At 62.0% G+C, this 20996-nt stretch overlaps 1 protein-coding gene across 7 annotated transcripts in view; it reads right to left on the bottom strand.

The window, feature by feature from the left end:
- RXRA (retinoid X receptor alpha) overlaps positions 1 to 20996 on the bottom strand; it is a 93756-nt gene that overhangs the window by 17947 nt on the left and 54813 nt on the right. For 6 of the 7 annotated variants that reach the window (XM_072748239.1, XM_072748238.1, XM_072748234.1 and 3 more), the window contains exons 2-4: positions 9432 to 9697; positions 4229 to 4379; positions 3963 to 4142 (exon numbers count right to left, since the gene is read on the bottom strand). In XM_072748239.1, the coding sequence (XP_072604340.1) occupies positions 3963 to 4142; positions 4229 to 4379; positions 9432 to 9697 (597 nt within the window). Of the gene's footprint in view, positions 1 to 3962; positions 4143 to 4228; positions 4380 to 9431; positions 9698 to 16669; positions 17394 to 20996 lie in introns of those variants that run through there. The other variant, XM_072748236.1, reaches the window with a different exon arrangement.

Below are 20996 nucleotides of genomic sequence, written 5' to 3'. Positions count from 1 at the left end.
TACATGACAGCGACCACACACACACACACACACACACACACACACACACACGCTCTCCACTCTCCAACCCCCCTGCCCCCCAGGCACAGGGCCTCCACCTGCCCTGTTCTCCCCACTGGCCTACAGGAGAGGCCCACCAATGCCCCCATTGTGCACACGTGGAAACAGGCTCGGAGAGGCAGTCACTCGCCCGATGTTGACAGGGCAGCACTGGAACCCTGCCAGCTTCTTTCTCCACAGTCGGATTGTGTGGGGCGATTGTGTATGCACCCCCATGTGTGCCCGCATGCACACACACACACACACACACACACACACGCATGCACGCAGGAGACAGAGCTCGGAAAGAAAAGGGAGGCAGGAAGGAAGCAGGGAGAGGCCTTCCTGGAGGGAAAAGAAGGAAGCAGACAGGAGGGCAGTGGGGTGACCCTCCAGCCTGGGTCAGCATCACCCAGGTGGGGCCAGGTCCCCCCAACAGACCAGGAGCGCCAGCAAGCCCCCTGAGCCCTGCCATAGCGCTTCAGCAGACAGGCCCAGGCTCAGCCTGGCACATGGCTGCCATCTCCCACCTGGGCCTCAGCCCCCACCTCCTCCGAGAATGCTGCAGAGCGAGTCCTGGGTGGTGCCTGTGTGCACAGGCCCCTGCATTGCCCAACAGAGATGTTATCTGCCTGCAGCATCCCTCATTGGCCGGCACCAAGGAGGGGTCCCCATCAGCTCTGAGCCAGAGCAAGCCCCTCCCGAGCTCTCCTTGTGGTTGGTGGTCCAGGCACTGACCCCAAGCTGCTTCTTCCCATGCTGCACTGGGCAACACCATCTGGGTGTATGCCCGCTTCCTCACCTGTACCAGGGGTGCAACCACAAGTCTCACTGAGGGGTCATACGGCCCACACTAGCCTGAAAGCCAACACCTCACATCCTAGGTACTCCAGGCCAAGACCAGCATGCACACCTGGCCCCCACTCTCCTGCTGCTGCCAGGGGGCCCTCCTTGTGTCCAAGACAACACAGGAAAGGAGCTGTTTCAGGACCAGTTCCGGGGAGCCCAGAGGCAGTTCCCAGCACCCAGCCACAGGCTTCTCAGCCTGGGAGACCATGGAGCTCCCTGCGGGGCTGGCACCAGCACCACACTGGGGCCACTAGTCACTTCTCCCGAGATGGAGGCTGTGGACTGGGCCCCTGCACATTGGGACATGTACTGCAGAGCCACACACCAGGCAAGCACATGTCAGAGGCCCGGCTTCAGGCTGTTGTCTTGGAGGCATAAGAGAGCTCCGCAGGAGGGTTTTTACTGCACGTTCCCGACTTTTAAATCCAATATGAGGCAAAGGGGAGGTGGGTGGGTCCTGACGGGATCAGGTATTTATCTAACGGCCCATAAATCAGCTCTCAAGGGCCGTGTGCCACATTGGGAATGTGTCCAAAGCACCAGATCTATCCATCACACAAGAGAGCGAGGCAAGAGAGACACAGGGGCTGGCTCAATCTTGGACCAAGCTGAGGGGTGCAACCTGGGCCCCGCCTATACTGCCCTGCAGCCTCCCCTGCCACCCCTCACATGTCCCCCTCTGCAGCCCATCTGTCCATCTGTGATGTGTAGGGCAGCATCACAGCACCGCGGGTGAGGGAGCGAGGGGCATGACGATGGGGCGGGGTGCCCAGTGAGGCCTCACACACAGCAGGTGCTTCTAACAGCTACTCGCAACAAGGCCCAGTCACTGTGGGCACCAATAGCCAACCAGCTCCCAGCTCTGGGGCTCTGCAGCTCCACTGGGACAGGACTGGGGCATCATCTGCTCTCTCCCAGGCCTGGGGGGGGGAGTGGTAAAGGGGGCCAGACAGCTGGAGTCTGATGATGCCCAGGCTCCAAGTGGCCAGGCTGCAGGGTCCTGAGAAGAGATGAGCATTTCCTGGACCATCCGGGGACCCATGGAGGGTCACTCTCGAGTCAGAACAGCCTCCAGGCCCTGCAGTGTGCTGTATCTGCTGATGTTCTCGGCCCTGGCATGCACTATTCCCTCTGACTGGGCACACAGTCTGCCCGACACCCTTCTATGCTTTTTTTTTTTTCTTCTATGCTTTTTTTAAAAAGACTTTTAAAACTTTTTTACTCATGAGAAACAGAGAAAGGCAGAGACAGAGGCAGAGGGAGAAGCAGGCTCCCTGTGGGGAGGGAGCCCAAAGCAGGACTTAATCCCAAGACCCCAGGATCATGACCTGAGCCAAAGGCAGATGCTCAACCGCTGACCCACCCAGATGTCCCAACACCCTTCCATTCTCAAGGCATGAGGCTAGATATCTGCCTGCAGCCGGGTTCTCCTATCAGCACTGACCACACCTGGGGACCCTGCCTGGTAATGTGACAATCACTTTGAGTGGACACATGCCCACAACTCAATGCCACATGCCCAATGCCCAGCATGGCTCCTGGCACCAGCAGTGCTGAGCTTGGCAAGGGAGTGGTCTCAGGCACCAGCCCAAGCTCGCTCTGTGCTAGGATGTCCTCAAGGGAGCCCAAGCCTCCCCCAGCATGCTGGCACCGGGCCATCTGGTCAGGTCCTAGGCCTTGGCACACATGGGTCCACTGCCCACCACACACTCACCCCAACCGAGTTCCCATCCCAGTGACAACGCTGCATGGACCACCCCCAGCAAGCCCTGCCTTCCAGAGGAACCGGGGCCAGGTGCTCCCCTCCCTTGGCTGGGCACAAGCTTCCTCTGACCCATGACAGCTGAAAGGAAAGAGGACAGCACTGGAGTCAGAGGCCCGGGTCCCACCTGGCACACAGTGACAAGCCCCAGACACTCTGGGCTTCAGTCTCTCCACCTGTACGAGGATTAGCACTGCAGGGAACTTGTATCCCAATCACAATGTGTACAGCCCAGGCTAGCCCCTGTAGCTCAGCGCTAGCACCCCGAGGCCCTCTTGCCAGGAGTGGTGCCAACAGCAGGACATCCCGGGTCCTGCCTGCCCTGTAGCCCCCAGCAAGAAATCCTACGGGACTGCGTGGCCCAGCTGGGGTCTCAGTTTCTCCACAAGAACAGAGGCTAGAAAAGGGAATGATATGAGAACCACAGGACCCCAGGTAACTGTCCTCAGTGCTGAGGCAGCAGCCCGGGGACCCCGCCATGAGCAGTGTGGCACAGATGGGGGCAGGCATGCAGACCCTGACTCCAACAGCACCCCCCAGCCCACAAGGCCCTGGGTGCCAGACTCAGTGGGATGGACCTGCCCCCGTTCAAGCTTGGATGAAGACTGTAACCAGGAGTCACCAAGCCTGCAGATGGGGAAACTGAGGCCCACGGACACCAAGGGGCTCTGGGAAGGCCACACTGCAAGTTAGGGCCGAGAGCTCAGACCACGTCTGGCTGAACCGCTGGACAAGTTCAGTAACCTCAGGGGAGGCACCTTCCCCGCCCCCTGCCCTTCCTCGCCCCTAACAAACACTGTCAATAAAGCAAATGGGCACAGATCCAAGCCTGAGAGCCCCGCTGCTCTGAGGATGTGGGTGATGCTTCCAAGGCGCCCCAACCAGGTCTGTAGGAGGAAGCAGGGCCACCCCAGCACCCCGTAGGCCTGGGGGCATCTTAATGGTCTCTGGTGATCCCCGCTCCACTCTACCCCTCGTCAGCACTGTCCTCGCCGCAGCGTCCACAGCCACCCCCCTCCAGACAGCACCCACGCTCCTGGGCACCTTCCGCCCCGTCTCCACCGCCAGCCTTGGCCCCCACCCGGAGCCCATGCACTGGGCCGCCAACACCTAGAGGAGGGTCTGACCCACGTGTGTCCCCAGCCAGGCTGGAAGGACGACGGGAGGCCCCTGGGGGACCTCGAGGCCTGGCACGCAGCAGGTGCCAGGGAGGGTCAGGTGGGGCCCAGGCCTGCGGGGAAACAGCACCCAGCATGCAGCCCCACAGGAGTGAGTGCCTGCTGCCGGGTGACCCCCCACGCCCCCCGCCTACCTTCCCGCTTCATGCCCATGGCCAGGCACTTCTGGTAGCGGCAGTACTGGCAGCGGTTGCGCTGCCGCTTGTCGATCAGGCAGTCCTTGTTGTCGCGGCAGGTGTAGGTCAGGTCCTTGCGCACCGTCCGCTTGAAGAAGCCCTTGCAGCCCTCACAGCTATACACTCCGTAGTGCTTGCCTGCAGGGAGGGGCCCATGAGCACACGGCCCCCCCACCTCCCCGAGGCCCGGCAGGAGGACCCCCGCGGCGCCCAGGGCGGCCTACCTGAGGAGCGGTCCCCACAGATGGCACAGATGTGCTTGGTGAAGGACGCCATGTTCCCTGAGGGGTGGGCCGGGACCTTGAGGACACCATTGAGGCCCAGCGGCGGCTTGATGTCCTCGCTGCTGCTGACGGGGTTCATGGGGGAGCTGAGCTGAGGAGGGAGAACCGGGGCTGTGCAGGGGCCTACACCGGCGAACCCCCCGGCCCTACAGCAGGGCAGGTGCTCAGGCACCTCCACTTGGCAGAGAGAGGGACGGAGGCTCAGGGCAGGGTCCGGGCCCCCCGCTGCCCTGCCCTCGGCACTCCTCCCTCCCATGGCCCAGCACAGGCCTCGGGGAGGAGACCCCAGGCCCTGCTGACACCCCCTGCCCCTCGCCGCCCTCGCTGCAGAGCGTGCGGTGGACAGGATGGCGTGAATTCGTGACCCTCCCAGAGAGGCAGGCCCTTTGGGGCCCCCTAACCCACAGATGGAGACTGAGGCCTGGTCACAGAAGGGCAGGAGTCGGGGTCCATGCTGGCAGGGTGGGGTCTCTGACCACGTGGCCCAGGGCGAGCAGGGCTGAGCCAGGACCAGGTCCCACACCCCGCCCCACCCGCGGCTGCCTGCCTGCCGCTGCCCAGGAGGAAGCGTGGGAAACTCACCCGTCACCCTGGCAACAGCTGCGAGCAGCAGTGACACAGCAGTTTTGGTTCTGCTCCGTCCACCCAGCTCCCCTGTCAGCGCCAGGGCCCAGAGGTGCTTCCCGCCGCCCCCCGCAGGCCAGCTTGTCTCTGCAGGCCCCGCACCCCCACTTCCTCAACGCCCCCCATAGGCGGAGGTCCCTGGGGAAGGGCGGCAGGCGCTGCGCACCACCCCCCAGCCCCTGGCCCCTCCTGCCGCAGGAACCTTGCCTCCTTCCTTCCCCGAGGCCCCCTTTCTCACGGGGCAGGAAAAGCTGGGTGCTCAGAGCACACAAAGCAGAAAGCACCCGAAGCTTCCTTCCATGCTGGCCTTCCGGCCTGCCCCCGGCCAGTTCTGGGTCCTTCCTCCCCCCACCCCCGGGGGGGGGGGGGGGCGTGTGGCTCTGGGAGGGTGCTTAGCCCCCGTGGGGCCCAGGTGGGCTGCCTGGAGGTCAGGAGGCAGGCTCTAGCCCACGGGGCTGTAACAGGGTGGCAGTGCTGGCTCCAGCAGCCCCCTGAGTAAGGGGAGCACGCCCAGCAACACCGTCCCAGGTGCTGGGAGCACAGATGGGCATGGTCTAACTGCTCAAATGCCCAGGCTCGGCATGCACTGCCTCTCCATGCACGGGAAGCCCCTCCCCATCTCCCCAGTATGGACACGGAGGCCCCAGGGTCAGGGGCAGAGGAGCAGGCTAAGCTCTGGTCTCTGATAGCAGGTGCTGAGCACCAAAGGGATGCCCACATGCTGCAGAAGGGGAAACTGAGGCCTCAAGAGGACGGCTGGCCCAGAGCCCCTCGGTGACCCCATCCATTCACTGGGTGTCCAGTGATGCAGTGCTGCAGAGCCCCTTGGCCAGGTGGGGACAGGGGAAAGAGGGGCTGGGGAATGGCATAGCTTAGGGCAGGGCCTCCGGATCATGGCTCTCCATTCACTATGTGACTTTGGGGAAATTACTCAGTCACTCTGGGCCTGAGGTCCCTGGCAGGCAGGATTGAGGGCCACTGTCAGGATAACAGAGTGTACGCGGGGGCAGCTGCCTAGCACACAGCCTCCAGGAGGAGGTATCACCAGCTGGTCCCAGGCAGAGACCCGACATGTGCAGGTGGGAAAACCCACAGACTATTTGGGAGAAGGCACGGCGGGGTACGGCTGGAGGCGGGGGCAGAACAGCCCCCTGGATTGTGGGGAGCTGCCCCAGACACGGAAGCCCAGCCAGGACTCCACATGGCTGGATCCACGTGGGAGCACCAGGGAGGGAAACTGGACATTTCCCGTTCCGTGCTGGCCCACCCCAGGCTGGGCAGCTAGTGGGCCACCTGCCCTGTCTCCGGCTGCCAATTTGCATGCAGGCCCTTGGGTGCTTGCCCTAGGTAAACTGATGCAGGGCCACAGCAGTGAGGAGGGCTGGCCAGGGCCCCACATGGGAGGGAGCCACAGGTAGGACGGGCAGTCAGTGCTGTGGCTCCTGGTCACGTGCCAGGCATATCCCTGCCCTCCCGGGCCAGGCTTTCCATGAGCACAGCAGTCAGCCAGAGGCCCTGGGAGCCCCAAGGGACCCTGCATTGTGGGAACACAAAGACTGAGCTGGGGTCCCCACTCACCACAGGCCTGGGCCACCAAGGCAAGGCTGTGAGGGTCAGGGTCACTCTTCCCCCTCCCCAGCTCTAAGCAGAGGAGCCTCGGGCTGGGTTCACAGCCCCCAAAACAGCCCGGAATGACTCCTGGGGCCTCATTCTGCCCTGCCCGCACCCCTTCCCAGGGGACTCTGCAGCCCCCCACCTAAGGGGGACTGCTCTCCTGCTGTACCCCACCTCCCCTCTGGGGAGACCCATGGCACCAGCAGCCCCTCACTGGAGCCCGACCACGTGGTATGGCCAGGGTGGGGGCCTGCTCCCATTTCCCCTTTCAGATCCTTGGCATTTATTTCAGTTCCCGCCGGAGCCTACAGGACATACTAAAATAACCACCTGCCTCATCAATGCGCACCAGGGTCTCTGCCATCTCTCGAGGCTCCTCTCTTCTGCACCCACCACCTCAGGAGGCTCTTCCTCCTGAGCCCACAGCAGGCCCTCCAACCCAGGAGGGAGGCCATCACCCACAAACAGAGCTGCACATGAGGGCAGGTCCTCGGCCTTACCGGCCTCACACTGCCATCCAGGCAGGGGCAAACCCTGTGGTGTGCACTCCTTTCACGAGGGAAGCCTTGCTGGGCTGATGAGGCCTGGACGCAGTGCTGCCCACAGCAGGCCAGGTGGGACGAGTGGGCTCTGGGACGAGCTGGGGATGCTCCCAGGCCCTGTGCTGATGGAGCCCCCAGACCAGGAAGAGATGCGGGGCAGTGTGGGTACCAGCACCAGGGATCTGGCTCTGTCCAGCCAACACCCCCGGGCAAGGTCAAGTGGGACAGGTGTGGTGTCAATGGCCCTCCCTGGCTGTGCGGACTTGAACAGGCAGCACGAGGCAGAGTGCCAGGCCTCCCCCAAGACAGCAGAAGTCTTGATCCGGCAACCATGACTTTGCGGTTGTGGTTTTGGGGCAGGGGGTGGGGCATGCCCCCCTTTGAACTCCACCCACACTCTTGTGAATATGGGGAACCCTAGGTTTCCAAGACAAGCTGCTGAAGCCCAGAAGCTGCACTCCCTCCAGGAAGGAACTATGGGGCGGGGGGTGGTTCAGGGGAGACACCTACCCAGGAGGGGCAGCAATAGGAGAGGCTAAGCATGGGACCTCAGACTGGGGCAAAACTCACTGGGGGCCACCTGACAGATGGACACATGGACAGATGGGCGGCTGAGCGCAGGTCAGGACCATCTAGGACACACTGGGTTTGCGCCTCCAGTTCTTGTCCTGACCCCCTCATCAGTTTCAAGGGGCCCAGGGCCCTCTGCACACACAACTTGGGCTCAACCAGCACCCACCAAGTGCCAGGAACCTGGCTGTGTGCAGAGAAACACAGAGAATAGGATGGATGTAGTCCTGAAAACTCTGACTCCCCAGTACCACCTGCCCTTGCCCCCAGACAGAGAACAGTGCCAAAGGGCAAGTGCCCCCAAGGCTGGAGGGGTATCTCTGCCCTGTCCAGGCTACTGCTATACATGAGCCCTCAGGTCTATGAACAGGCGGCAGGCCTGAGATCAGCAAGGGGCCTGTGGGGCCAAGGGTCAGCAGACACTTGCCTCTGTCACAGTCCCCAGAGGGCAGGGGCACACTCAGTCTCCACCTGCCTCTGCACTCCCTGCATGGTGCTATACAGCTGGTAAGAATGGGGGTGGGGTGGCTGTGTTAAGAACAACCCAGCCAGGCCCAGGAAGATAGCCCAGCCTCCCCTCTGCCAGCACCTCAGGCCTCCTACTGCTCTGGGGACCAGGTGACATGAGCAGGGCTCGGGAGCTCTGCACTGATGCCAGAGACCTTAGCTCTTTCACCCTCTCCCTCAACCACAAAGGGGTGACAAGGTCACTCTGGAAAAGCCAGCAAGATTCTCCCCCAAGGCCAGCTCTAGAGGCCCGGCCAGACGGGCAGCACACTGGCCCCTGCTCAGTATCCCAGTCCTCCTGCACCAGAGCAAAGTGGGCTGCCCCGCGGGTGGTGCAGCAGCAGAGGACTCGGACGGCCCTAGGATGAGGCTGACATGGTTAGATGTGTGGCTCTGGGCAGGGAAGCCTACACTTCAAGTCTCTCCCAGCAGGCTGTCCTGAGGCTCCGTGGAGACATGCACCAAAGGGGCCTTCACATTCCGGGGGAGGAACTCAGAGCTGGAGAGGAGCCCTGCGGATTTCAGGAAGGACAGCTCAACCCCAGAGAGGAAGGTCCCCCTGGGATTCAGGCAGGAAATCCACCAGGAACCACAGGGAGCTGGGGGGTGGGGGGCAGCTGCAGGGATCTCCCAGGGATCTCCAGAAAAGTTCAGGACAATGCTGCAAGGGTTTGGACAAGAAGCATAGGAGAGGGTGGACCAGCCTCCAGAATCCCAACACAAGAACTGGACCAAGCCAGGCCCTGCCAGATACCAGATGCTTCCTGATTCAGAGACAACCCTGAAAGCCAAATTGTTCCAAACACGTGACTACGGAAAAGACCACCAAGCCCAACAGATGAGCTGAGGCCACCATGGGGCCAAGAGCCTGGCCCAAGGAGGGGTGCATCTGCATGGAGCCTGGACATAACCCGCCCTAGGATCTGGGCCCCAGAGCACTGAGACCTCCTGACGAGGGTGTGAGCCGAGGGAAGGGCGGTGAAGGGGCACGGGCTCCAGGAGGCAGGTTTAAACCTGAGAAACACTGAGCCCCGCTCTACAGAGCAGGGGGTCACGGGAGCAGGGGGCCCCCCACAGGAGGGGTCCCACTAGGGTAGATGACCAGCTGCATGGAGCTTGGCTAATAACTGAGAGTCGAGCACTGGGGAGTCAGCCAGACCTGGGCTCAAGTTCAGGCTAAAGCCACCTCTCCGAGGTTCTGGTTCCCAGAGACAAAAGGTGGAAAGGACAGCACCTATCCCCCCTACCCCCATGGTCCACAGGAAGGGCCTTGCCTCTGCACTTACCTGGGGGCTGCCGGTGCCGAAGCCCAGGGTGGGCGTGGTAGGCACCGACATGGAGTGGGGGCCCATGGGGGAGCTGATGACCGAGAAGGGTGGGCCCATGCCGTTGATGGGGGAGCTCAGCGTGCTGATAGGCGAGTGCAGTTGTCCCGGGGAGCCAAGCGAGGAGCCGATGCCAGGCCCCAGAGAGGGGTGCAGCGAGGGGGCGGCCATGGAGCCACGCCCCGTGGGGGAGTTGAGGGATGAGGAGTTCACCTGGGTGGAGAAGTCTGCAAGACAAGAACCAGAGGATGGAGGTCAGGAGCCCAGCCTGCTTCCCGCAGGGATCGCAATGGTTCATGCCGCCAATTCCCACCAACACGAGGTCAAGCCAAGTCAGAGCGCCAGAAGCTCCCTGTCCCGGGCAGCCCCCCACATATGCCAGCCCAGCAGGCCCCCCAGCTGCCACAGGCAAGCTCTCAGAGGCCCATCCAGGCATGGAGGCCAGACGGCTGCCCATCCACCTAGAATGCCTGGTCACCACAAGGGGCCACTCCCTCTGCCCATGTGTTCAAAGGGCTGAGGTGAAGGCGTATGAACAAGAGCAAGAACCATGAGACTGACACCTCCCAAGTGCCCATCGTGTCCTCGGTACAGAGTGACACACGAAGGAGAGAGCCATGCAGCAGATACCACCATTACCGCATCTTAAGGACAGGGAACCCAGGCCCTGTGTTCATGCAGTGGCCCAGGGCACAGCAGGTATGCCACCAGGAGGCCAACCCTCTCTCTGAGTCCTGTGGCCTCAGGCCAACCAACCACACTGCCCAGGCCTGCTCAGGTGCCCCAATGGCCATGGCCCCTCAACTGGTGAGGCCCCAGAGAGATGCACGCTTCCTGTGTGCCTGGGGCCTCTTCCGAGTGGGCCTCGAGGAGAGGACCGAGGTGTGTGCCAGGCGTGGAGACATGCAGCCCACAGAGGCTGTGGGGCGAGGCTGGGACCTCCCACATGCAGGCTTTCATCTCAGGGATTTCAAAGCCCCAACAAGAGCTAATTAGGCCTCCCCACCCACCCCGAGGGCTCAGCAGGAAGAAGCCTCCCCAGGAGGGAGGCTCTCAGGTGGTGAATCCACTGCCCACGGGCGGGCGGGCAGGCGGGTGGAACATACCAGCATACCAGCGGGAACTGGAGGTGCCCAGAGGCAGCAGGGCCGAGGTGCAGGGGCCAGAGGGCTCTACCTCCACCCCGTGGAATGCCCTGGGCAAGCCTGGGCGCCTCTCCCAACCTCAGCCTTCCCATCTGCAAAATGTTCTCTCACACAGCGGAGTGGCCTCTGTCGCACACACCCCAGGTCTGCAGGCACACCCTGGCTGCCCACTCGACGGCCCCAGCGACAACCGGCCTCCCTGAACCTCGGAGCAATTATGTCTCAAGGCTCCCAGAACAAATGGACACATGTCCAGACACATAGTGGCCGAGTCAGGACTCCGCACACGTGACTCCAGCCAAAACCCTGATCCGGGGACTTAATGAACCTGTCCCCGGTGCTGGGGGGAACACAGGAGGCTCTGCCCTCCTCTGTGAGCATTTACTCACTTCTGTCCTGTGGCCCCCAGCCCACTGGGCACTTCCTCCTCCCTCCTCCGTGGGACCAGGGGTGTGGGAAGCCGGCCCACAATCCTACTGTAGAGTCAGGGGTGGGTGAGCCTGCCTGCACCCTATCTGACTCTGCTGGCTAGCTGCCTCATGCGATCCATCTGAAACCCTAGCCATTTACAAAATTGGGGATCTACCATTTCACTGAACTTGAAAATGAAAACCAGAGGAATTCCAGGGCTGGATGGTAGCAGCACCTGTTGGCAAGGTGGTTACTGTGGATCAGCCCCATTAGCCATCCAGTGCCCTGAACACCCTGTACCTGGAGGTCCAACGCCCCCAGAAGCTGGGGGTGGGGGTGTATACGGGGCTGACAACGGGACAAGCACAGCAGGTCCAGCTGCAGGTCCTTGATGCACTGAGCTCCTATGGCCCTCTCTGCCCATCTGTGACAGACAAGGAGACTGAGGCACAGAGTTCTGGTGTGAGACTTGCCCGAAGGCATGAGCGCAGAAATTCGCAGCTCCCAGCAAGTGTGGACCCACTGTGCCTCTCTGGCCTGCAGCCAGACTCACCCCTGCCCAAACCTGGGCTTCCCTATCTACACACACCTGCTCTACAGGAGGCGGCCTCAGCCTCCACGGGGTTGGAGGAGAGCCTCTCTGACTTCAGGGTGGAAGCCAAGGGGGAGCAAGATGGACCCTGCAAAACAGCTTTTGTGGACACCTCCACAGGAGAGCACAGAGAGAGGGCCCAGGCCCCAGGAGGGCGGCCCAGGGGGAGCCGCTCACCTCTCTCCCCAGAAGTGGGAAGGAAACCAGGATTTCAGAGCCAAGCTGGAGAAGCCAGTCCTAGAGTCCACCCCCTGCCAGGTACTCCCGGTGGATCAGAGCAGGGCACTGCGGGGCTTAGCAGGAGCTCCTTGCTCGTCAGCAGCCAGGTCACCCACCGGGTCGCCTGGAGGGCCTCAGGGGGCAGCCCCAGCTCCCACCTGCCCTGGCTGGTGCCCACTCTGCTCCTCGATGGGCCTGAGCTGCTGCTTGTTTGTTTGTTTGCTGCTCCCCCCAGGAAGGGGAGGGAGAAGCAGGAGAAAGCCTGGCCGGAAGAAGGGAGGGAGGGAGGGGGCCTGTTTGACAGCCAGCTGCCAGGCTGCAGCCCAAAGCTCCTCAGACGCCCAAGGCACTGCCCGCACCCAGGGCCCAAGTCTGAAAACCAGGCGGAGGGGGAGCCAATGGGGGAAGGAGCACCCACCTCCAGCCTCCACGCAGCCCCATCCTCTGCAGCGACGACACCCCTCAACCCCACCCCACCCCCAGCCTAACGGCGCATGTTCAAGTGTCCAGCAACGGCTCCACACTGGCGCAAGCCCCCTGGGGCTGCCTAGTCCGGAGGGGTGGCTACCCCCACCCTCATGCGTGCCTCCTGAGGACCCCGCTCTGGGTGCTTCCTGTTTACACAGAACATCCACAGCAGACACTCTCCCGGAGCCTGGGTGACAATGGGCTGGGTGTGTTTTCTGGAGTTTTCTGGAGAGAGACACTCTGGCCAGGAAGGCAATGTTAGAAAGAAAAGGCAAAAAAAATGCCCAAACATCCTCGGCTTGCAGAGGCCCTGCCCACCCCCCTCCACGTGCGTGCAGGCTTGAGGCTGCCAAGCCATTCATCCGCCCCCACCCACTGATAAGCAGAGGCGGTAAGCAGGCCTTATTCTTTACAAGTCAAACTTTGGACTTGCTGGGGCCTTGTCACTGGCTGGCCACCACACACTTATCTGATCGTCGCTTGGTGGGGCTGGTGGGGCGGGGCTGCAGGGTCAGGCTCAGACACCCAACCCTCCCCACCCAAGGGAGTACAGAGGGGCCTGTGAGGGCAAGTGCCAAATCTCATACCCTCAGCACCTCAACACACACACACACACACACACACACACACACACACACAGCCCTTGGGGCTCTGAGCAATCAGTGAGACTTGGGAAGGAGGCTGTGGCCCTGGAGCTCATAAGGACGTCTGAGAAAGAGGCCCCTGTGCAAACAGAGAGGATGCCCAGCACCCCAACACGGGCTAAGAGACCTGGGGGCGTTGCCAGATTCAGTCTAGGCAGGCTACGTGGAAGAAGCGGCCCACAGATCTGTCTTTTGACACAAAAAGCTCTCAGGCCACAGAAGTGCCTCTAACATGCCAATACCTGGAGGCCAGCCTCAGAGCCCTGGCAGAGACAGGATGCCCTGGGATCTCAGCTCCAGAACCCCCAGAGCCTCAGGGTGAAGAGCTACGTCTGGTAAACTTTAAAGTAAAGAACGCACTCCGGGTGACTAACAACAGCGGGGGCTGCTCCTTGGGGTGATGAGCTCTCCCGTCGTAGCTCCTTGCAAGCAAAAACTACATACACCACTCAGGAATGGCTGAGCAGGTGGCCCCTGAGGGCCCCTGGAGGGAGGGACTCTCCACCACTCTCCAAGATTCCTGAGCTACACAGGGAGCTCCCTCTGAAAGGGAGCCCTGGAGAGACCCCACACCAGGAATCCAGGGAACCCTCACCAACTCCCTTCCGGTCCCCACTTGGCAGACGGGGGTGGGTGGCAGGAAATGCCAGCCCTGCTGCGGTGGGGTGGGGGTGCGCCCCCGGGGCCCTGCCCCTCCTGGGCAGCCAGGGAACCCCCCAGCACTTAGAAAGGGGGGCTCAGGCCTCCTCTGAGGCCCTTCATTGCAGGACCACTTGGGGCAGGGTCCAAGCCTGCAGCCACACGGCCAGTAAAAAAGAAGAGGGCACAGGGCCGGCCAGGCAGGAAGCCGGGAGGTGGGGAGTGACAGGAGGCCCAATGACGGGGCATGGTGGGGGGTGGGTCCCAGGGGCCAGAAGGAGGGCACGGGGGTCGGAGAGGGAGTTCTCAGGAGGAGGAGGGCATGGGGGCTAAGGAAGAACCCCGTAAGAACAAGAATGGTGCCCAACACCAGCTCCCCCGGCCCCGGAACTGAAACCCCACGTCAAGGAGCCGGCAGGTCCTCAGGAGCTTCCCGGGGGTGGGGGGGGACACCCACTGCGGGTCCCCACCTTCCGGAAGGACTGCTTCCCCTGCCACCACCAGGGAGGGAGAAGTGGCGGCCTGGAGGGGGCTGTGGTGGGGACCACGGCGCGTCTGGGTTTGGGGGAAGCTGAGGGAGGCGACAAGGCAGGGGAAGCAGGAAGCTGCCACTGGCCCACAGCCCGAGGGGCCTTTAGGACATGGGGCTGACACGGGGAGGTGCTGGGCCCTGGGAGCAGACTCCTGCCGGGCCCTCGGGGCTCACAGGCTGGCCCTCCCTCGCCTGTCTCCCCTTCTGTAAGCTGAACGCACCCAAGGCAGAGGCACCATGGTGGCCCCTGTGCCCGGTGCCTGCTCCCCACCCCCGCAAAGGGTGGGCTGAGACCCAGGGCCCTGCCACTTCCAGCCCAGGGAGCGCGGTCCACCCATGGCCTCCTCTCCAGTGTCAGCTAACAGCTCAGGGGGCCGGGGCTGAAATTCCAGCTCCCCTGGGGTCACCCTGCCCTCTCCCAACCCAATGGTCCCAGCCCCAAATCTCAGCCCTGCTGAGGACACCAGTCAGCTGGGCCTTCACAGGGGGGCAGGAGAAACCCTGCCCTGTTCCTGCCCTGCCCCAAGCACTAGGGACCTGGAAGCAGAGTGGGTGGGGAGCGTATCAGGCATGGAGCCTTAGGGGCTTTCCCCCTGCCAGGCTCAGCAGGCTCACGGGCCCACAGGGGCCAGAACTGGGGACCTGCCCAGCTCTACTTGGAGCCCACGGTGGCCCAGGTCTACTCAGACCCCAGAGGAGAGATGGGGAGAGAGGAGGGGCACAGTGAGCCCTCACCTGTGCAGAGGAAATGGCTCCCAGGGCTTTTGGTCCCTGGGCACCCAACAGGGACCTCACTCCCATAGGCCTCATGGGGACCACCAGCTGGCTCCCAGGCACTGCAACGGAGAGAGATGCCCATGGGTCCAGGAGGGAAGGGATGAGGAGGGGCAGGCACAGTGGACACTGAAGGCCAGGGGACAAGCAGGATACTCTGAGGTAAGGGACAGACACTATGGACGACCCCAGACCCAAGGCCTTATAGGGGCCCTGAATGACCAGATACCGTGGACTGAGCATTCACCCAAAACTCAGGAAGGGTCTGGGGCTTCCCGGGGAGCCTCAGGTGTCCATGTCTCAGAGTGGCCTTGAGTGGGTGGGCCAGCTCAGGGCCCTGGACTCTGGTCTAGCCACTGCCTCTGTGAGCTCAGGGCCCCTGGGTCCCAGCTGAGCATGAGACCTCAAGGACTTGGAAATGTCAAACCCACCTTTGCGGTCACTGACCTCCACCCAGGTCAGGGAAAACAAGAGCTTGGCTCCTGTCCCCCATTCCAGGAGCAGCCATGCAGCTGGGCTCTCCCTCCTGGAACGCAGAACTCAGCCCCCTGTCCGACCTTGTCCAGCTGCCCTTGGAGCCACCATGGCCCCCAATACATGACCAGGGGCTGACTCAGAGTGGGAACATGGGAAATGGGGGGAAGTGAGGGGCTATGAACTGAAGGCACAGAGGGTGCACAGCATGAAACATGACTGGTCAGGTGGAAATGGATACAAAGGCAGGCGCAGGACTGGCAACCCAGATCTACAGGGCCCCAGTCAGGCCCGTCCCAGTGTGTGAGGACAGGAACAAGTACTTGGACCTCTGGGTCCTAGTCAGGAGACACCAATCTAAAGCCCTCCATCCTGACCGATTTCAGACTCCCCAAGGCAGAGGGAACACCCCTTGCAATTCCCCGCATGGCCACAGGGCCCCTCATGGACACAGGCACCACTGAGGCCCAAAGGGCCTAACAGGGGAAACCATTCTCCATAATAAAGCTCAGGGTAGGACATCTGTGCTGATATCCAGTGAGCACTCAATGACAAATACATCTATACTATCACTAGCACCATTGCCACCATCATTGTCATCATTATCACCACCACCATCAGCAGCACCTTCATCACCATCAACATCATCATCAATACTATCATCACCCACCATCATCATCATCATCACCACCATCACCATCATCACCACCATCACCACATCATCACCATCACTACCATTACCACCATCACCCAACATCATCATCATCACCATCATCACCACCATCAGCATCACTGTCACCCACCATCACCACCATCATCACTACCATCACCACCACCACCATCATCATCACTATCTGAGCAAACCCCCATCTTGCCCCACTGCACACATAAAAGTCTAAGGCCCAGAGAGTCTGATAGGTTTCACCACAAGTAGCACAAGGGACAGTGTTTTGGGGTTCTGCTAGACATACTGAGCAGGCCGGAGTTGGTGAGGGGCAGCCATCCTCGCCCAGCCCACTCATACAGAAGGGGTACTACAACAGAGCCCAGTAGCAGCGGTACAGCTGGAGTCCAGCTACCATGGAAGAGGAAGGAGCACAGCAGGGGAAGGGGTGGCCAGGAGGGGGTCCCTATGAGCAGCCAGCCAGGAGAGCTGAGCTGAGAAGTGACAGCACTAATGGCCTGGGGCACGAGGGCCAGGGTCTTTGCTGGAGGCTGCCCTCCATGCCCCCAGTCCTTGCAGCCACAGCCCCTACACCAGGCCCAGCTAGAGAGTTAACGAAATACATCTGCACCCTTACCCTCAGCTCCTGCAGCAGGCGCTGTCATCACCCAGCAGGCTGGCAGCACTCGATGGAGGCCTGTGCTGGGCCCTCTCTGGAAAACCCTGGGAACTGAGTGGCATGCTCAGCCTGGGGGAGCACTGTTCAAACCACCAGGGAACAGAATAGGAAGGTGAGTTCCAGAGCAGCATGTGCCCGAGTCTTCCCCGCTTAGAGACACACACAAGGAGGGGAGCACAGGGGGGCACATGGCATGCCTCGGACACACCCCAAGCTGCAGCCTAACCCAGGGTGGTGGGGCTGGACCCCCCACTCCAGAGCCCTGCCTCTCTAGCCCAGCCCATCCTCACCAGGCTGCCCCAGGTGCCTGGGTGCTACAGGGAGAAGATCCCAAAGGCCACTCAGGGCTGTGGATAATGAGCAACATGGCCTATAGCACAGACACCTCCTCCTCGCTCCAACCTGCATACCACACAGACGCCCCCAAACACTAGCTCAGGAAATGCCAACTCTCTACCTTCCCTCCCTCTTCCCTGTGACTCCAGGGCCTCCTAGAGCTATGGGCATGGCCAGGTTTTCCAGAAGTCATGTGACCACAGGCAGGATGGGCACCCAGTGAGAACCAGCAGGCAGGCCTGTCCTCAGAGGCCTAGGGACATGAAGAGGCAGTGGTCAGGGCTGGTGGTTTTGAGTCAATGGCTGTGGGATGGGAGTCCCATCCCTAGTGCTCAACTGGGTTCCTATTCCCTGGGTGCTATTTCTCCATCCATTCAACAAGCAGAAACCTCAAAGGATGCCTAGCCCCAGAGTGCAAACCACACAGTCACCACCTAGGGCCCCCAAATCTTGAGACCAGTCCTTCTATGAGAGTTCCAAGACATCTGATTTTACCGAGAAGTACGCACATCTTGCCATCCCAGAAATGGCCGAGCAGGCAACAGGATTCAGGTGGCCTCACTGATGGTGCTACCCACCCATGCCAGGGACCCAAAGGTGAGGACAGCCCAGCCAACCCAGCCAGCACTGAGGAGGGAGTCAGAAGAGCTCAGTGACTGGCAGTGCCCAGCTTGGGCCCCAACCAACAATGCTGTGTTCCCTGCCCAGAAAGATGCCAAGGGGTCCCGCACAGTCCCCGGGGCTGGTCTCCAGCCCTGTGGCCAGAGCACCCTCAGCAGGCTGGCATGGGACACCCCTGTGTCTCTGCAGGGCATAGCAGGGAGACCACCTCGGGCTACTGCCAGACAGCTGGGCCACACCTCCCGCTCAGTGGCCTAACAGGTGCTGCCTATTGGAGAGGCCCAGCAGTGGTCGCAGGTGACATCCCGGTACCTGCTGGAACTCCGACGGGGGGGGGGGGGGGGGGGGGGGGCATGGGCACAGAGGGGGGTGACAAAAGGAACACAGAGGAGCTGGCAGCCAGCCATGATTAACGAACGTGCAGTGACAAAGCCCCCACCCCGGCCCCCACAAAACAGCTCCCCAGACCCACGAGCCTGCCACGCCACAGGCGTGGCGTGTCTCCCTGGCGACAGACATCCCGTATCGCACACGCAGAGTCTAGGCAGAGCCTCCACTCCCAGCCCCATGTAAACGTCATCACAGGAGCTCTCGGGGGGGGCTCCCCTGCCCATCCTGCAGGCAGGGAGAGGGCCTGGTGGGCAAGGCTCTTCCCAAGACAGAGTGAGAGCTGGCCAGGACCCTCCGCCCTAGTGAAGAACCCCGTGGCCAGTGGCGTGGCCGAGCACCAAGCTACAGGTGTCCAAGCAGCGATGGGACCCGGTGTCCAAGCAGCAATGCCCACCGTGGGGATGGAGTGCCGGGAGTGGGAAGCACGCTCACCTCTCCGAGGCCAGGCAGGGGCTCCTGGGCGCCGCAGCCTCCCCTCCAGGATGTCCCCTCAACTGTCCCTAACCCCCGTGGGGAGCTGCCCAGACTGCGGAGGAAGGCAGGTGGGAAGGGGGGGAATTCCTGGTGAAAGCCCGCCTGCGGCGGGGTACCTCGCTGGGGAGGGGCCCCGAGCCTGCGGGCTGGGCGAGCCAGTTTCTCTTCAACAGGAAAAGAAATGATTCTTGTTTCATTTTGAGCCGTGTTGCCCTGGCTGGCTCGGAGGCCCTGCTCTGTCGTGGAACGCCTATGCTTTCTACCCACTCTGGCTGTTTTTCTAATTTTCATTTGCATCCCTGTTGGCTTCTGAGACACACTTGCCCAGACAGCCAGGGTTAAGTCTGCCCACACCCCATCCAGCTGTGGTGGAATGTAGGGGCCTCCAGGCTGGTGGTCGGCCAGTCAGAGCTTTCTGGAACAGTTATGGAGAGGGGCTGCTGAGGGTGAGACTCCTCCAGGCCCAGCGTGCACTGGTCTCACCTGGGGACGACCCCGAGGCCCCCCTCTGCCCACAGAGCACCACCCTTTCATGGATGTGGGCACAAAAGCTCAAAGCCCCAGGACGTGGTGACCCAGGGACACCTGGCGGTCAGAGCAGGGCCAAGCCAGGAGTCCCTGGAGAACAGGGTCTGCTCAGCTCCCGGGGGTTCATGGAGGGCTTCCCAAGACCCCCAGTGCCACGTGCCATGAGCCTCGGCCACACAGTATCCTCCCCTTGGCAGAGGCTCACCCACACTACACTGACTCAGCCGGCAGCACCAGGCTGGTGCCAGTCGTGTGCGGGGGCCCAGCTGGCAGAGCTCTGCAGACTGGAGACAGGGCCTCACCGTGAGACAGACTGAGAACAGGACGTCTGCCTGCTGCAGTGGGGCTTCCCCGTGTCAGCTGCAGCAGGGGCACCTCCCCTCCACAGGGGCGGGGTCCCCTATGGGTGCTCACCTGGACAGCTCAGCTGCCCAACCCTCCCTCCCCTGCCACAGGCCCGACCAAAGCCAGAGCAGCCTCTGCAAAGTTGGCCCTCGGCATGGCACCCCCACCCTGCCCAGGCTGAAAGCCCTCCCAGCCTGTCACCGCTCTGGGGCCTGCACAGGCTGACATGCGAGGCCCCCACAGCCCCGTCCCTGGCTGGACTGGCTTGGTCTGGGGCCTGTGGTGCTGACGGGCTGGGCTGGAGTCCCAAGCTCCCCCCACTACTTCCTGCTCTGGGCTTCCAGCACGTGCAGGCAGAGGGGAGACAGAGGCCGGAGGGGGCCACACAAGGACGGGGCCAGGCCTGGCCGACCCTATGACTTCTGCCCCGTCCTTGCAAACAGCAAACCACGTGGCCAGGGCCGCTGACTCCTGACATAGCTGGGGGCTAGGGGCGTGGCTGTGGAGGGAGACAGGCAGCCTCCTTTCCCTGCAGCCCCTGCCCTAGAACCCAGAACAGGACTACAGGGAGCACCCATGAAAGCACCCAGACCAGAGGGTCTCCGGGCAGAAGGGGGGGGTGGACAGACAGCTCAGAAGACCCCCCGCTGGGCTCTGGAGGATCGCGACCTCCAACCGCACCGCACTGCCCTCCACGAATACCCCAGCAGCCCCCTTGGTACAGTGGTCAAGCTCAGGTCTGGCTGCACAGGCCACCGCTGCCTCAGCATGCCCTGTCTGTGGCCATCCCTCCTGCCAATCACCAGGCAGGATGGCCGTGGTCCACTGTCACTGCCAGCACCCACCATGGCGCCCCACTATACACCCCCCAAACTCCAAGGCCCCTGGCACCACTGCACTCCTACCTCCCCCACACTGGCCAAGTGGGGCTGGGGCCTCTCCCCTTACGGTCCCTGCCCCCATGCCCTTCCTGGCCCTGTTGGGCTCACCAACTTCTCTGGGTCTCAAGAGCAGCCCCCGGGGATGGCCGAGGCCAGAGGTAACGTGGCAGAGGGAACCTGGAGAAAGTATGTTCCATTGTTGGTTACTGTCTTTGGGAATAACTGCAAATAGCTCCCATGAACTACAAATAACGTGTAGCTTTGAATGCCGAGGTGGGCGGTATGGAGGACCACAGGACCAGGTGACCAACGTGTGTGTCCAATGGCAGGGCCCTGCTAAGAGGCTCGGGCAACCAGACCCCTGCCCCGAGGAGCTGGAGCCCAGTGAGGCTGGGTGCAGAGGCCTGGGTGGGGGAGGCAAGCCCAATAGAGAGACGCGTCCGGCTCATACCCCATCCAGAGAGAGTGGGGACACCCCTTTGGCATCTGAGAGAGAGAAGCAGGGGCCCAGAAACATGCCTTCTGAGACTTCAAACCCACCCCGATCCTAAAACCCACACAGAGTCCAGGGGGCAACAGCCCCTGCCATGTGGGAAAAGGATCTGGATTCCCCCAAAAAACATACAACTTGTGGGATGCCTGGGGAACCCTCAGCACCTGGCCCTGAGAGCACCCAGATGTGTTGCCCAGAACAACCTCCCTCCTCAGAG

Source organism: Vulpes vulpes, chromosome 2 (genome assembly GCF_048418805.1).
Source record: "Vulpes vulpes isolate BD-2025 chromosome 2, VulVul3, whole genome shotgun sequence".
Lineage (NCBI taxonomy): Eukaryota > Metazoa > Chordata > Mammalia > Carnivora > Canidae > Vulpes > Vulpes vulpes.
Note: the sequence above shows the minus strand (reverse complement) of the source record. Positions and strands in the feature narration are given on the sequence as shown.